This window comes from Myxocyprinus asiaticus, chromosome 19 (genome assembly GCF_019703515.2).
Source record: "Myxocyprinus asiaticus isolate MX2 ecotype Aquarium Trade chromosome 19, UBuf_Myxa_2, whole genome shotgun sequence".
Classification (NCBI taxonomy): Eukaryota; Metazoa; Chordata; class Actinopteri; order Cypriniformes; family Catostomidae; genus Myxocyprinus; species Myxocyprinus asiaticus.
The window spans coordinates 29,482,699-29,501,274 of NC_059362.1; the positions used below are offsets into that span (position 1 = coordinate 29,482,699).

The 18,576-nt window shown below is 37.6% G+C and overlaps 1 protein-coding gene across 1 annotated transcript; it reads right to left on the minus strand.

Moving 5' to 3' along the window:
• Positions 1 to 2,641: 2,641 nt before the first annotated feature.
• On the minus strand, positions 2,642 to 9,412 carry LOC127410161 (Krueppel-like factor 11). Its single transcript, XM_051645265.1, has 4 exons — positions 9,248 to 9,412; positions 7,984 to 8,229; positions 4,144 to 5,029; positions 2,642 to 3,729 (listed from the first exon to the last, which is right to left on the minus strand). Exons 1-4 carry the CDS (start codon positions 9,275 to 9,277, stop codon positions 3,467 to 3,469), a joined length of 1,425 nt encoding a protein of 474 aa, XP_051501225.1. The 5' UTR covers positions 9,278 to 9,412; the 3' UTR covers positions 2,642 to 3,466.
• Between the last annotated feature and the right edge of the window lie 9,164 nt (positions 9,413 to 18,576).

Consider the following 18,576-nt stretch of genomic DNA (forward strand, 5'->3'; position numbering starts at 1 on the left):
ACAGACGTTGTATTCAATAGCGTGCAATTTTACTTTTCCCTCAGATTACTTTAATTGTATCCTTTATTTGACTGGCTGTCGGTGAAAAATAATGCGATGTAAAAAAATAAAATAATAATAGAACAAATATACAAGCACAAAATACAGCAATAAATAAATAATTCAATAAATATTCACTCTGTTATGCACATTCCCTGTTAGGAAAAAAATATATAAAACATGTTTGGGCACAGGTAAACCGCCTGAAATATTAATTAGAAAACACAAGGGGTCGCGCTGCACTTGATTTAATTACCATCAGAATCAGAATCAGCTTTATTGCCAAGTATGCTTACACTTACAAGGAATTTGTCTAGGTGACAGGAGCTTCCAGTGCATAAAATAAATACAAATTGAATACAAATAAAAATTAAATAGAAAATAATGTGTATATATAGAATACACAATAAGACAATATATATATATATATATATATATATATATATATATATATATATATATATATATATATATATATATATACTCAGTGCAAATACAAATCTGTTATATGCAGTGCAAGGGCATGTAATGGCAGAAGAGGTTGGATGTGTTGGATAATATAAAAAGACTATGCTGTGAATTGCACATAACTATTGCTCAATGGGGTGCTCAGAGCTCTATAGCGTCAGCCAGAAGGCAACAGTTCAAAAAGGTAGTGGGCAGGTGAGTGGGGTCCAGAGTGATTTTTCCAGCCTTTTTCCTCACTCTGGAAGTGTATAGTTCTTGAAGGGAGAGTAGGGGGCAACCAAAAATCCTCTCAGCAGTCCGAATTGTCCTTTGTAGTCTTCTGATGTCTGATTTCGTAGCTGAACTAAACCAGACAGTTACTAAAGTGCAGAGGACAGACTCAGTGACTGCTGAGTAGAACTGTATCAGCAGCACCTGTGGCAGGTTGAACTTCCTCAGCTGGCGAAAGCCCACTTCATCTGCTGGGGCTTTTTCGCAATGGAGTCAATCTGGGTCTCCCTTTCATGTCCTGTGAGATGGTAGTGCCCAGGAACCTGAATGACTCCACTGCTGTCACAGTGCTTTTTAGAATGGTGAGGGGGGTCAGTGTTCGGGTGTTTCTCCTAAAGTCCACAATGATCTCCACCATTTTGAGGGTGTTCAGCTCCAGGTTGTTTTGACTGCACCAGACAGCCAGCTGTTCAACCTCCCTTCTGTATGCAGACTCATCGTCATCTCGGATGAGGCCAATGACAGTGGTGTCGTCTGCAAACTTCAGGAGCTTGACAGAGGGGTCCTTGGCAGTGCAGTCTTTGTGTAGAGGGAGTAGTGGGGAGAGCACACATCCCTGGGGAGCACCTAGCAATTAGTATATATTGTATCCCATATAACAAACGTTCCACTGGAAAAAGCCTTTTATATATATATATATATATATATATATATATATATATATATATATATATATATATATATATATATATATAGTAATAATAATACAGCAAAAAAAAAAAAAACACTCCTTTGTAAAAAAACAAAACAGAATTTAGACATCGTTTATAATATATTTAAAAAATAATTAGTATAAAAATGTATAGGAAAACAAATAGAAAAACAAGATCATAAAACTTGTTCTTGTTATTATTTTTAAGTTTAAGAGATTGAATAATGTGGGATATTTCAAATCTGGATGAAGAAATTTGCTCTTATGAATAAATACAAAACAAAAACTACAATTTGTTCAACAGCATGGTTATTACTTGAATTTGTTTTTAGAACTATATCTCTAAATTATAATATTAACTCACAGTTTATAAACAGAAACAAATAAGAACTAAAATCCTCTCAAAGGGATCGTATGTTTACACTCCTCCATTTTGCAGAATACACATACATTGGATAGATATTATGCAATATCTTAAAATGTACTTCTCCTATCTTGTTAGAAATGAAGATTTTTCAGGTAGTAACCAGGCTCTTTTTCAGTGAATATTTTCACTCACACACACACACACACACACAAAGAAAACCATTCTAATGTTTTTACAATACATCAAATTAATATAATTACCTATTTTTATTGCCTAGGCTGTAACACAAAGAACAGTTAGCACTACACTGGGGGGGAAAGGCAGACTTAGGTAAGAACGCGACCTTTAGTCTTACGTCACAAGCTAGATGGTTTCGTAACAAGGTTAATAAAGGTCGGAAATCATTTTTATGAATTTTATCTGTATAAAGTTTCTATAAGGTATAACGATTCCATAATGTATATCTGAAAAAGTTCTATCTAATTCAACCGCTTATAGCTATTAAACGAAATCTTCAAATTATCATAAAGGCCGTTGTTCATGTAATGGGCCTTCGTCCAGTTTTCCAGTTTGTCCTCACTTATATATTTGAACTTTATACGAATACGAGTATACGATTTTTATTTAGTGTTTTATCATTAAAACGGAAAATATTGGGATTAACATCGCCTTTCAACGCAGTGACAGTTTCTTTGTTCCCGTTTCCTTTTCCCGTTTGAAAATATCGGTCAGTAAGGCAAATGGGCGGAGACAAGACTTGTCACTCAAGCTACCGTTGCCATATTTACAACTCGTCATCCTCTGTGATTGGTCGCGCCCCCTAAACGCTCCACAAACGCGCAATGTGATTGGAGCAAGTTTGTTACTGGGTATAGTGGAGTGAGAATGTATATTGAGCTAGTGTTGTGTAACTGTGTCGTCACATCAATGCATGGTTTTGTAATGATTCTATTGTCTGTTTTCATTCTTGACGTTATAAACGGTCTGTAACACTTGTCAAATTTTAGTAAATGTCACCTTGTTTTTATGTTTAATAGTTTTATGATCATTTTTTTTCTAGTTGTTATCTTATGAAAAACATATTCAGTCATTGGTTTTCAAGTGTCTTTTTTACTTCCTAACAATGTGAAAAAGATTTAGTAAATACATTGTTAGTGTTAAATTATGTACATTTGAGCTTTGTTTCAGTCTAATAAAAATATCAACAAATAAAACTAATTATACATGTTATTATTACTACAAATGTTTATTATTAAATAAAATGGAATATTGCAGGTAGTATCACATACAGGAATACTGTCCAATTAACTGAAGTAACATCAATAACATTTATTTATATATCAACAATAAATGCAAGTTTGAATACACATTACATTAATTTATATAGTGATATTTATGTACAAATATACAACAGTAAAGAGTAAGTAACAGATGAACTGATGCAAAGACTTTGGCAAAGGGAGTAAATACATATTGGGAGACATAACTTACATAAAAGTAAACATGAATTCCTTTTAACAACCATGATTAAAATAAAAAATCCAGTGCAATGTCACTTTTTTATGTATATGGATGTGTAGCAGCCTTGGTTTTCTTACAGTATTTCCACTGTAAAATGGTCAGTGGGATGTTGTCCTGAGGTGACTGAGGTGAGTGGTCTGAGTTTCAACCTAGTTTGAGGCAGGAAGAAGGGGCAGGGAAGAAGCCATTTTGTTGAGATCGCGAACTTCATTAGGCCATGCTGTAGACCTCTTGGTTGTCATATGACGTCGGGCGTGCTTGGTCAAGTGGTCACTTCGCATGAACCGGCGCTCGCACACAGGACAGACAAACTTCTTTTCACCTGTGTGTGTCCGACGATGTCTGGAGAGTTCATCGGAGCGGGCAAATTTTTTGTCACAACCTTCCCAATGGCAACTGAAAGGTTTCTCACCTGAGATGCAGAAGAAAGATTTGTTTAGTCCAAATATTTATTCATTAAAGGTGGAGTAAGCGATTCCTGAGAAAGACTGTTGATATTTGAACTCAACAGCCAAACAAACACACCCCTCCCTTCAGTGCTCCTTCAGAAGCTCCACCCCCCCCCCCAAATTCATGCACACGCAATAGTGTTGTGTATAAGTGTCTGTTTATTTTCCCATTTACAGAGCCAGGGCTGTGTACAAACACTGGATTGTTTTTCAGCGCACACACTGAATGGACAGCTAGCGGAATTTGACAAAAACTGTATTGGATTAAAATGATTTACTCCACCTTTAATGGTAGCAAACACAACCTTTCCAAAATAGCATATAAAAATGCTTGTTTGGTACTTTTCTGATAAGTTTCCTGTCAAATGAATACAAACCTGTATGTGTTCTTAGATGAGCCTTCAGGTGGGAACTTTTAAAGTAAGTCTTCTTACATCCCTGGTAGTTGCAGACGTAGTTCCGCCGGCGAGAAAAGTCTGACTGTGTCACTCCCCCACTCTGACCTGAGGGCACGTAGACTGGCGCAGGAGCCAGCGGCAGGAGCTTAGTGTTCCCAAGGGTAACAACACTTTGTTGGCAGGTGGGGGCCTGGGACTGGGGGACTACAAACATCACAGTGCCCTGTGCCATAGTTGAGCTCACCAGAAGAGGTTGAGAGAGGGTGGAAGCCTGTGGAAGAATATTCTTTGACCCAGAGGCCTGCATCTGAACCGGGGTCTGAACAAATGCAGAGATGATTCCAGTCTGCCCATTAACAGGAAACACTTGACATAGCACTGGGGGGCTGGCTATGGGAGATTGTGGAATAGCCTGAGATGTGGGGATAACAGGGCTGGTGGAGTCAGGGGAAGGGGCAGTTCTCTCAGTATCTGTAGTGTCACATGGTCTGTTGAAGATTTTAAGTTCTGCTGGGGGGTCGGCACTGGGCTCTGTATGCTGTTGAGGGATTTCTGAAGAACGTGGCTTCTCCTGCTCTGTGGACAGTGATGGAATGTTGTGATCCACCGATCTGTCTGCGGTGTGCCGTATAACACTGGTGGCTCTGTGGAGTGAGGGCTTTTCTGTGGTCTGCGGTGGAGATGGGTTGAACACGACTGTGGTACTGGGATGCAGGCTGACATGACACGTCGCCCTGTTGGTCAAGGCTGAGCATAGTCTGGACTGTGACAAGACTGGTTTGAGACCTGAGCCTGCCACTGAGGTACTAAGAATTGCTGTGCCTGAAGTTTCCGCAAAACTCGGGCTGTGGGGAGGGGTCATGCACTGGTGGGAGAGAAGAGAATTGGCTTTAGTGACTTTTCAATTCCTCTTTCAAAATGATGTATACCATTATAGCTTTCACTTCTGTAGGATCCCCAAGACTCAAATCCTTTTTTGATTGAAGTTATTTACTTATTTGTTTGTTTGCAATGCTCTCTTAGCACAGGATCACTCACCCACTTTTTCAGCTGTCTAGGCCCTGAAAGTATTTTTCCCATTCATTTTTTCCATAGGGGTTAGAGAAAATGCTTCATAAAAGAGTTCTAAGCCATGAACCCAACCAATCAGTTCCAAAGTAAATCACAAGATTACAAATTTTAATTTGAAGCAAAAAATTATCAGACAAAAAGTCAAAGGTACATGACTGTGAACATACCCGTCTTTCATGAGGGCGCGAACTACAATCTCATGAAGCATTGAGAATGATGTAATTGAATTTAAAACGCTGGAAAAATATAAAACTATAGACCAATCCTTTGGCAACGTCACCACTTACGTCACACATGGAAGTGGTTGCTGAAACATCTGCGAACAGTAAACTTTTATCAGATTTGTAAAATTATTTTGAGGGCTCTCGTAGACGGCTGTGGCTTTAAGCCATCAACAGAGCTGAATGGACTGCAAATTATCTCCTCACTCACTGCTTTGCAGCAAACATTTATAGCAAACATTATTACAGGTATGTTATTAACTCACATCATTATAATAACTGTATAGCTAAGAACATTTATGTATTCATGATGGTTTTGTGTCATGCTTTTGTTTAATTGTCTAACTTGTCAAATCTAAGACAACAGTTTGCCGGTTTTCTGACACCACTTATTGCGCAAGCACTGACATTTTTGTAAACAATACGATTTGTCTATTGATTTAAAGTTGTTGCTTATAAGTATAAAAACAATATATTTAATTTTAATACAAAAATATTCTGAAACTTGCAAATCCAAGAAGTTTAAATGTTGGACTTTAAGAGCGACCTCCCTGAAGTTCACTCGGTTGCATAGTACACAAAAGTCCACTACAAAATCCTCAATAGGACAGTTCCCCTGGCGAAAGCGCATGAGGCTAACCACTGCGTTCATGATGCTGGTTGAGCATTCTGTAACGTGTCAGCGGGAACAAACAAAGACAATGATGTGCAAAACCCAAGTGCAGTTTTATGTACTACAATTACAAAACAAAAGCAATAACTAAAAAAAGAACAGACTAGACTAAACTACAACATTACAATAACAATACTCGACCAAGGACAAAGGCAAAACGAGGGCTTAAATATACAAGGGCTGAATTTGAAATTCCATACTACTCGTACTAATTCTGCCATATCTGCCTATGGCAGAAATAGTAAGAGTAGTATGGTAGTATGCAATTCCAAACTTCTAACAAGGTTAACAAGACACAGCTGGGGAACAATCAAGACAAGGAGGAAACAGGAACAGGAAACAGTGACAAGACAAGGACCCAAAAAGAAACTTTAAAATTAAAGTCCAACATGACTAGTGCCCCTACTAGGGCTGGGCGATAGGACGATGTAATCATATATCGACGATATCTTACAAAGAACCCCATACAGACACTCAATTGACCAACGATGATAGACAATATCGGGAAATGGCAAAACCATGGATCTGGAAAGTCAGCAAATATATTAAACAGTAGCCCAGGGTGTGAAACTAGCACCCGCCAAATGCGACGAGGCTGAATCCAGTTCGCAAGCTCCTTGTCCAAATGTATTTCATAAGCAGGTAATTTTGCTCATCTACCTGCAACAGGCGGGTGACCTGTAAGACATCTCGGTGTGACACATGACAAGATACAAGATGCCGTTAGACACAAAGACGCGTGCTTGAAGAAACACACTTTATTATTTTTTAAGAACAGACAAAAGAAAAGCCGTCAATGCTCGTGTCTGATTCGCTGTTTGTTCAGAGGCGTGCAGCACGAGCATGACTCGTGGAACAGGTGCATGCAAAGATTTTTCACTCTTTTTTCTGTTTCATTTGTCTGAAAACAGTTTGCAAGAATAGTGTCGTGTATAAGAATGCTGCAAATGACCAAAGACCATCTCGGGAGGTGCTCGAAGTTTAGTTCGCTTTATTTCCACGGACCAGTTCGCGGGTAACATGCATTGTGAATGCAACTCTGCAGGTTCAGAAATATATATCTTTGTATTAAAGAAACAAAGATCAAAGTAATTAAATCATAAAATAATACAAGACATGTTCACCTTGAATCTAAAATTGAGTTCTATTTTATTTTCTTTAGGCAGCATTAACTGTATTACCAAAATGCAATACAAACACAAATTCGATAAGAACACACATTTAGCAGCATTATTTTGGGAACACAAGGATTTTTAGGCTTTATTATTATTATCTTTACATTTATAATTGTCTTTAGTTCTTAATCTGTAGACTATTAGTAATTTTCCACCTGTTGTCATTGACTGAAACTTGCGTGATGGGTTGACGATATAATTGTATATTGCAATATTTTTTAAGGTGATTATCGATAAAATATTTTTTTACGTATCGCCCAGCCCTAGCCCCTACTAGGCCGATAGGGAGAACACATATGTTACAAAAGCACTCAATTGCATCATTCACAGTGCGTCATGGGAGTGGGCTTTTGCTGCAGAGCTCATTTGGCGCACTTTGTTGGCTGTGATTGATTGGTGGATCTTTCTCTACTGGATCATGGATAATCTAGTTTTATCAAACACAATTTTCAAACAGTGAAGTTGAATAAACTTGGACGGATGGCTTCAACAGAGGAATATACCTCAGAGGTCAAAGCAGGTCTGTCTTTAAAAGTTTATAAGTTATTAAAAATCTATTCACCTATGGAGAAAATGAATGGGATTTTTACTTATGGAATCCAAACTTTGCGCTCTTTTGCAATGAGGATACAGTATTAAGTCAGTACTTTAAAAAATAAAAATATATTCAGTTACTCACCAGTGATGAGAGAGACACCAGGTCTTTAGGGGACTCGGTGACTTCGGGCTGCAAGGCGAGAGAATCACAGGAGTCTGAGGTGGGCGTCAGTGGGCGAGGCTTGTGCGTCCTTTGGACCCAAGAGCTCATGCATACCAAAGCCTCTGCAGCCTCCAGATCATTGTATTCCAGAGTGGACGAACAGGACATCTGACTGTCATGCCTGTTTCTTTCCATCATCACTTCACAGATGTCCACTAGATTGGACTATAGTATATAAAAAGATGATAAAATGCACATTTATAATCTTGATGCCGCAGTGGGAAACGAGCTGCTGAACTGGCCCGTTATGACCACAATATCACATCATACAGTCAAGAGCCATTATAAGAAAAGATGCCCAATGTGATTGCATGACATAATATCAAAGCGTGAACGGCTTAGCACTGTTGGCCAAACATCTGCTGAGTGCTGAACTGTAAATAGCTGCTGCCATTCATGAGCAGAGAAAGGGGCACCAGTGTTGGGCGACTACACCCACCCAGCCCCTAACCGTGAGCTGCTGGGAACCTCCCATCGCCAAATATAGATATAAGAGTGACGTGCACCCAACCAAAGCGCCATGTGAGTATGCCATGCAATGAGTATCACCTATGGGTAGTTGACCAAATCAAGACATATTCCATTAAGGTTAATATTTTTGTCATAATGGAGACTCGTGCATAGGCCAACTACACCAAGCAAAATGCAATGTTAAGGGTACATAACGTTGTTATAACACAACAAATAAATGTATAATACAATAGCATAATTCCATCAAATGTATACATTAATGAGGAGCACTTGTGTTTTTGACAAAACGTGAAACGATAATGTAACCATGGGGCAAATAATGACGCAAACGCGTAAAAAAAACCGATGACAATAGTTTGAACCTAAAGTAGCTCTGCAGCTCACCGCCAATGAGCACAGCAGGGTAATGCACAAAGATTGCGGCAAATTGCTCATCATGACTTTTTACAATTCAATAAAACATTAGATTTTACACAGATGTGGCTCCTTGCAAGAGTCAGGAGCTGTTTTTATTAAGTGTATTAACAATTGCATACTAAATACTGATGTAGGTCAACAGTTATGTACAATATCTACAACAATGAGCAAGAAAATATGTACTTTGCGGCGCAACTTTGTAACAGCAAGAGCGGACGTTATAAGTGGGTCAATAAGCAAAAAGAAGAAAAAAGTAACAATAAATAAACTATTAGGTCAATGAAAACAAACTTACCCGGTGAGAGTCTGAAGCAAAATTCAGCATGCGTAAATCTCTAAAAAGCGTTAGCAACGGGAAGACAGTTGTGATACGACCGTTCAGGAAACCCTGGGCACATAAGTCTAACCACTTTTTTTTTTTACAGCAAGGTCCAACCTCAGCTGAGTGAATCAGGGAAGCAAAAAAAAAAAACTGAAACAGAAACAGAAGAAAAAAAACAAAAAACAAAATTCAGAGCGCTCTGGCGGGTGGTAACATGTCACCAATCAAAAACAAAGGTGTAGCGGGAATGGACCAATGGGAACATAGACAGCGCGTGATCAGTACGTGATCGCTCTGCGATTGGCGGAAACGGGGTGCGTGGCTGTTGGGGGGCGTTACAGAGGAGTCAGCGGTGTCAGTGTAAACCCGGTGAACCCGGTGCTCGAGAACGGGGGGAAAGGTCGGAGCTGCGAACGAGCGGAATCGTGAGATACTCGCGCACGTCTGAGCGTGTGGCATGCGCAGACGAGCGCACACGGGAAATTCGTGAGCCAACGCCTGTATGGTATGGAAACAAAACAAAAATGTAATAAAGAAAAACAGCGATAACTTACCGCTAGATTATCGTGCGTTCTTACTGCAAAAAGCTAACTGCTTGTTTTTTTATTGACTAGTATATAGACAAGTAGTCTATATTACGTTCGTATTTTAAGATGAACGTTTATAAATGATTAGTATCCTCTTACGACTGTTGCACAAAGGGGAAACGAGGACATTGTGAGATTATGAAAAGATACTGCTTATGCAAGACACACAATCTATATTACTAATAACAATAAAAACAATAATAACAAGAGCAGTAATACGATTCAGATAATTAACATGCATATATAATTCGCTTTTTTGAAAAACATAAACATTACTGATAAAATGATGCATATTCTTTATGACAACCATGATAAACAATTTTTTTTAAACATTTTATGTCTTTTATAAACGGCAGTTGTTATCATTGCATCTTCCACATCACGTGCGTACACAGACTTGCGGGTTTCACTGAGCTAAAATGAACTCAGGGACCTCAGTGAACAGTTTTCTCTGAAATAATTCCAGGGCGGAGCCTACGAGTATGCTGCATCTCTTTGTTGGAGCTACACTAACCTTTATGCGTTTCTCTCTTGTTAACTCACAATAAGCTCAGTGTGTTTTCCATAATAATTACCTGTACTAAAAAGAACAGAGAGAACAGGTTGAGATGTTCAGCACATTTCAGTGGAAAGGATAAATGTCCTAATTGTGTGTCTCCACAGAAGGATTTGTGATTTGGTTTTTGTAGGTCTGTCTGGGATAGCAGAGCTGAGTAGACAAAAGGCATCATCAGTCCCTCACTCCACCTTAGAGATACAGATATTCTCTGAAAAAGACAGAAAACATCCTATTTCTTTGTCTGTGATTTTTTTTTTTTTTTTTTGTACAGATGAGGCAGATTAGACATTTGCTTTTCCTACAAAATTTTATTTTTACATTAATCACAAAAAACATTAAAGACAAAATAAATTAATGGGTTGATATTCATAAAACTAAGAAATACTGTCTAATATACCACATATACCTCAAAACGGGCAACTCTTAATGTCTTATACCCCTTTCTGAAATTAGATGTGCATAGTAATTTATTCCACATAGAACCGATAACTTAAAAAAAATATGTTGACCCTAAACACATAGCATAGTAGTATGGGAACAAAGGCAATTAAAGGAATATTCCGGATTCAAGCTCAGTATTTGTGGCATTTTGATTTGTCCCTCCTTTTATATAAAAAAAAAAAAAAAGAGCAAAAATCTGGGTTCCAGTGAGGAACTTACAATGGAAGTTAATGGGGCCAATCTGTAAACATTAAAGTACTCATTATTTCAAAATTATCGCCACAAGACATGAACAGTATGTGTTAATATGATTTTAGTGTGATAAAATCGCTCACTAACCTTTTCTATGTAAAGTTATAGCCAATTTTATAGCTTCCTTGCCTTGATGTAGTCAACAAACCCAAAAACCCTAAAATGACTGTTAAAATGACAATTTAAACAACTTTAGAGCTCAAATAATGCAGGAGTTTTAACAGAATAATTAATGTGTGCATTTATAAAATTATAAGCTTCACATTTCCACCTTTAAACCCTCCAAAAATTGGCCCCATACACTTCCATTGTAAGTGCCACACTGTAACCTCGATTTTTTTGTTGAAAAAAAGGGTTAAAAATGGGGTGGAAGATTAGTTGAATTTTTTTTATTTTATTTTTTTATTTTATTTTTTTTGGTAATCAACATTATGCTACAAATGCTGTAGATTGAGCTTAACTTGTATTGAACCCTGAATATTCCATTGATATGAAGCTCTTCTAAAGATCAATATTTTATTCTGTATAAAGATACACTAAGGAGCTTCAGTCATTATGTCTGATAATACAAACTGCAGGTTTCTCACTAATCTGATTCCACAGTGCAAATTCATTACTAACTGGACATTAATTGTAAAATATTGGCTTCTCCCTCCTAATTTAATCAGAACAAGACCTTTTATTGCTGAAACACATGCTCTTTTAAAGCTACTGCATGGAGGTCAGTTTAAAAGGCAGCATCTGGTTTTATGTTATCATTTTAACATTCTAATTACAGACAAGTGATTTTTCAGTTCTTTTCTCATCTTTTGGAAAGGGGTTTGTATGAGTCACATACAGTAAAAAGAGACAAAGGTCTGCACTTGGTGTGAATAAGGACAATTTCACCGTTTAGAACAAGCTACAAACAGTAAAACAGTGTGGAGGCTGAAAAGGAACAGAGCTCCTGTGTTGATAGAACAAATAGAAACAGGCTAAATTGATTGTTAAAGAAGGGAGAAATATTACACGCACATACATTTAAAAAGTATTTATTTAGGAAAAAAATGGGTTTGAGGATATGTCCATGAAAACTGCTTCCTGCATATAATACAAACAATCTGTTTAAAAGATCCCAATATTTTTTCTTTATTGTTAACTGCTGCTGAAGTGAACTGTGGTTTTAAGTCAATGTGTTCTAATAATGTATTATTATATTATTTATATTTATCAGTGTTTTAAAATCCACTAAAGATGACTAATTAGTTCTCTAAAATTTTAATCAGATTACATTATTAATTAAATCATTGGAAAAGTACTTACATTACTAAGTTACTTTCTAAAACATTTTCTGCTCAACACATTCATAATAATGTCTATATTTCTTTCTTGTTCATTGCTACACACAAGTCATACACTCAGCACCTCACATTTCTCCTTCACAATGACTCATTATGGGGCCATAATTCATGTATTCTACATAAATAACATATTAGAAATAAGCATAACTCTTGAAAAATGCACTTACAATTAACTAAATTAATTGAAAGCCAGTAACTGTAATCTGATTACAAGAATTTAAAATATAATTTATTACACTATTTTTTTGGCTAAAAAGAAATTAGATTATAGGAACTAATTACTTTGTAATTAGATTACACCCAACACTGATATTTATATTATAAAGTAGTGGAAATGTAATTTATTTATAGTGAAAATTTACTTTAAGTGGGATAAAGCATTTTGTCTCAGTCACTAACACAATTCATGCAGAGAAGTATTATATATTGTTTACAATCTACATGGTTATCATAACATATCTGAGTGACATTTAGGTTTCACAAGGCATTACTACTTATGTTTTCAGGGTTTCGTTTTGTGACAGCGACAGCAAAAATTTTAAACTAACTTTGAATGTTCTTCCTTTTGTTCTGCACTGCATTATGATCACTTTTATAAGCAATGAGTAGCAATTAATGTTAAATTGCATATGAATAAAGCCAATTGGATGCTCTGAGGGGTGTGGAAGGTAAGGTCTTGCTATAATGACAACTTTCCACAATTAAGTCAAAAGATATTTAATGAGGAACTTCCAAAATCAAAATCAGATGAATTTGGAGATCTTCACAGCTGTGGACGACTTACATCCAACCTAACCCTTGAATGCTTTACACACTTATAAATGGAGCTGAGAAAATACCACATCATATAAATCTTTATCTCTTAATCAGATATGAAGTCATCAAACTTTGCAATCTTAGATGTCAGTAAATAACTTCAACCATCTTTTTAGGGTCATCATCATAGCTTGTGTTTTCAGCCAAGCAGAGCTTCTCCTTGTGGGTGGTATGAGCTGTTTGAACTCAGAGAACGTGGAAAATTTCAAGAGGCCGGGAGACAGTTTGTGTGTCTCTGTGTGTGTAAAGAGAGAGAAAACAGGGTGTGCAAACACACAAGCTATGTGGAGGGCTGGGTGACAGATGTGCTATCCACTTTGGGTTGCTGATGAAAAAAACACAGTGGCAGCATGGGCAGAACTTTGAAAAAGGGGGAACCAATATGTGGTGCTTTAGTGTGTTTGAACTGAATGACTTGTGCTCAGATAGGTTGGGTTCTGAGCAGTAGGTCATCCAAGAAAAGGCAGGCCTACTTTTAACCACTATGATGCAACATGTTTTTCGTGTTGTGTAGCCCAAATCTTTTCCATCTAGGCCATTAGAAAATTTTGTGAACTTTGCAAGTCTTTTTTAAATATCATAAATTAAACTCAGAGATTTTTGCTTTGTCACTTTATAAGTTCTGCACTGGAATAAGACAAACAATTACTTAACATTTTTAGTAATTAAATTACAAAGGCCCATCCACTGTCACTGGCACATGAGTTCAGACTATATGAGCATCTTGCCTCCACACCCAAGCAACTCACAGAGCTTGGTGAAGCAGGATGAAGAATTCATAATATTCGCAGTATTCTTTTCACAATCACACAAGTATAAATAGGGAACAGCAAAAGTTACTCACACTGAATAGCAAATACAAAAAGAGTTTGCAAACCGTTTGAAATCAACTGATTAAGCACATAAAGCAACTTTTTAGATGCTGTAAACGTTAATGAGATAATATAATGCTGTTATTGGTATTCTACCTATATAAAAATAATTAATTCATTTTAAAATATTCAGAAAAGAAAAACCAGAAAGAGCCAAATAATCTAAGGTGTGGAAATTTGAGGCATTTCATTCGCAATAACAAACACTTACTGTCTCACTTGACAATTCCCATGTCCTGTCTGAAAAATGCATTGTCTAGAAATATAGCAACAAGATGCATATTCCGGTTTCATGTTTAATTTTGGCAAAGAATTGTTGCAGATAAGAAGTAAAATGTAATTGTTGTTGGGCATATGGTCACATGTGAGCTCCATTTTCTGGGTTAAATGTCCACAGAGGGGCACCAAAAGTGAGTGGTTTTCAGTTGTAAAGGCTTTAATATACAGCAGTAAAGAGGAATGCATATTTTATAAACTATACTCCCCAACCCTTCATTGGAGTAAAAATGTAGCCTAATGTAAGAGGGAAAAAGCAACCTCCAAATCGCACTTGTCACTAATTATGCATGGGATCCAAACCCAGGTCTCTCACTCTGCTGTTGCAACGTGCTTCTAGTCAGCTACAAGGGAAGGTAAATACACTAAATCCGATGCAAAAATGTCTAATAGGAGATCGCGCTTTTCAGGGAGTCGGCACAATGTGGCAGATCAGAGACTATTTAGCAGAGACAGGCCACTTCTGTTAAAATTAATGGGAGAAATTGGAACGGTCAACGGATGTAGAAAGGAAGTCCTGCCTTACAGATAAAAGAGCTAATCACCTTTCAGATTCAGACATCGATAGTCAATCAACTCAAGAACGCGCATGCGCATTAGCTATACAAGTCACACACAAAAAAAAATTGCTTTAAGCGTAATCTGAGGTAACAAAGACCAATTTATGATACCAGTGTTGTCAGATTTTACTGCTTATTTGAAATATGTTCTTTGATCGTAATCTTGACCAACTGTTCTGGAGATTTTGGTGTTTCCTCATTCAAGGAGATAGGAGCTGCACTTTTATGGCATTTGTTTACATATAAAAATAGCTGCCCGAGAGCATTCCAAAAATGGCTGCCAGTGGACAGACTTGCTAGAAAGACTTTGTGGGAGAGCATGTCAACTTCTCCTTTGGTTGAGTAATGACAACATTGCTATCTGCATTTATTAGAATTCACTAGAATTCTCATTGCCTGACCAGTGATGATTGATAAATCCCTTTAAATACAATACTTTTATTATGACTAGACAGCCATAAACCATTGCAATAGTATACAGACGTTTATATTTGAGATGTTTGCCCACTGGCAGCTCATATGGCTTTTAAGAGGGCTAAAAAAACAAAAACAAACAAAAAAAAACATTCAATTTGAGTCACAGTCTTGTATTCAAATGATAGCTGCTTGGTTCAAAAATTAACAGGAAAGAGATAATTCTTCCTCTGACAGGACTTGGCACTCTTTCCATTGTAACTTCTCTTCTTTTGGAGATTTCTTTTTAAAATACAATTTTACAGTATGAAACAATTGAAGGGTTGGAAGCACTTTCAGACTTGATATGTCTGGCATTTATCTGTCTGTCTCAATCTATCACACCAAACAAGAAAGAATTCAGCATTACAGCATGAAACATTTCCTTACTGCTCATGAACACAACACAGCACTGAGAGACAAAGACTGACACAGACAAACAGTGGTGGGGGAAGGAGAGGAAATGTGTGGGATAAAAAACAAAAGATAGTATTGTGACGTATATTGTTTACAATGAAATCATGGTGGAGACTTTGCTGTCTGGTGTGCCTAGTGTGTTTGTGTATGTCTGTGTACACAACCCCTAGGTGAGTTATTCGAGGTTAAAACCCCATGCTGATATCAGACTCATGAAAATGCTTGCAGTGCAGTCCCCACATTGAGTGTTTTCCATTTGGCACCATGTACCTTTAAAGCCGTAGTGTTGTGCCCAACTATTTCCACCAGCTCAAAATAGTGCCGTCTGTTTGGACGAGTCTAAGTCGAACAGAAACCATGCCAGCAAAATTCTGAGGATAGCCCTCTACACATGAGAGGGGAAAACAATCCTAAAAAGCTTGCTGGGTAAGTTGTTAACCTGCATGCCCTGGGATATTTACAGGTGCATCTCAATAAATTAGAATGTCGTCGAAAAGTTAATTTATTTCAGTAATTCAACTCAAATTGTGAAACTCGTGTATTAAATAAATTCAATGCACACAGACTGAAGTAGTTTAAGTCTTTGGTTCTTTTAATTGTGATGATTTTGGCTCACATTTAACAAAAACCCACCAATTCACTATCTCAAAAAATTAGAATATGGTGACATGCCAATCAGCTAATCAACTCAAAACACCTGCAAAGGTTTCCTGAGCCTTCAAAATGGTCTCTCAGTTTGGTTCACTAGGCTACACAATCATGGGGAAGACTGCTGATCTGACAGTTGTCCAGAAGACAATCATTGACACCCTTCACAAGGAGGGTAAGCCACAAACATTCATTGCCAAAGAAGCTGGCTGTTCACAGAGTGCTGTATCCAAGCATGTTAACAGAAAGTTGAGTGGAAGGAAAAAGTGTGGAAGAAAAAGATGCACAACCAACCGAGAGAACCGCAGCCTTACGATTGTCAAGCAAAATCAATTCAAGAATTTGGGTGAACTTCACAAGGAATGGACTGAGGCTGGGGTCAAGGCATCAAGAGCCACCACACACAGACATGTCAAGGAATTTGGCTACAGTTGTCGTATTCCTCTTGTTAAGCCACTCCTGAACCACAGACAACGTCAGAGGCGTCTTACCTGGGCTAAGGAGAAGAAGAACTGGACAGTTGCCCAGTGGTCCAAAGTCCTCTTTTCAGATGAGAGCTAGTTTTGTATTTCATTTGGAAACCAAGGTCCTAGAGTCTGGAGGAAGGGTGGAGAAGCTCATAGCCCAAGTTGCTTGAAGTCCAGTGTTAAGTTTCCACAGTCTGTGATGATTTGAGGTGCAATGTCATCTGCTGGTGTTGGTCCATTGTGTTGTTTGAAAACCAAAGTCACAGCACCCGTTTACCAAGAAATTTTGGAGCACTTCATGCTTCCTTCTGCTGACCAGCTTTTTAAAGATGCTGATTTCATTTTCCAGCAGGATTTGGCACCTGCCCACACTGCCAAAAGCACCAAAAGTTGGTTAAATGACCATGGTTTTGGTGTGATTGACTGGCCAGCAAACTCACCAGACCTGAACCCCATAGAGAATCTGTGGGGTATTGTCAAGAGGAAAATGAGAAACAAGAGACCAAAAAATGCAGATGAGCTGAAGGCCACTGTCAAAGAAACCTGGGCTTCCATACCACCTCAGCAGTGCCACAAACTGATCACCTCCATGCCATGCCAAACTGAGGCAGTAATTAAAGCAAAAGGAGCCCCTACCAAGTATTGAGTACATATACAGTAAATGAACATACTTTCCAGAAGGCCAACAATTCACTAAAAATGTTTTTTTTATTGGTCTTATGATGTATTCTAATTTTTTGAGATAGTGAATTGGTGGGTGTTTGTTAAATGTGAGCCAAAATCATCACAATTAAAAGAACCAAAGACTTAAACTACTTCAGTCTGTGTGCACTGAATTTATTTAATACACGAGTTTCACAATTTGAGTTGAATTACTGAAATAAATGAACTTTTCCACGACATTCTAATTTATTGAGATGCACCTGTATTTTGTTTCTGTTTGTGTATGTTTGTACATGTCTATGACACACATCACAACAGGGCAGGGCTTTTCTAACAGGAAGCATATGGCCAGTGTTTACCTGCACACACAGTCAGCTGGTTTGGCTATAGGAGAAGTGCCAGAGAAACACCCAAGACACCACACAGGCTTTCTCTGTCCCAATTTCCCTCTTGCCCTGCCCCCTGGCTCTCTCTCTCACACACACTCCTACCCTGCTGTGCCAATGTGTGCCACCAGTGTTTTTCTTTCTGTATTGCATTTCAAGGATTAACAGTTTAATGACATTTTCACGAATATACATTTTTAACCCTTCTGTTTCTGAGAAAATTCCTAACAACTTTTCAGTGTGGGTCAAAAAAGAGCCAGAGTATTGGATTATAAACATCAACATTGACATAGGCTTATTTCTTCACACTGAACAAAAGCTTTTAAAGCAGAATGTCATCTGGAAAGTGCGCCACCTATATGTTAGTGGTGGCACTATGCTTTTACAGTGGACATACTGTAAACCCTTAATTTTTTTGTTAAAAAAGATGGAAATTGGAATATTTGCACATGAATTACGTCTGTTTAAAACAAATACAGAATCATGGTTTATATTTTAAAATATATTTATTTCTGAATACAAATGTCCCCACAGATATCTAGAGATCAAATCATCGCAGATATTT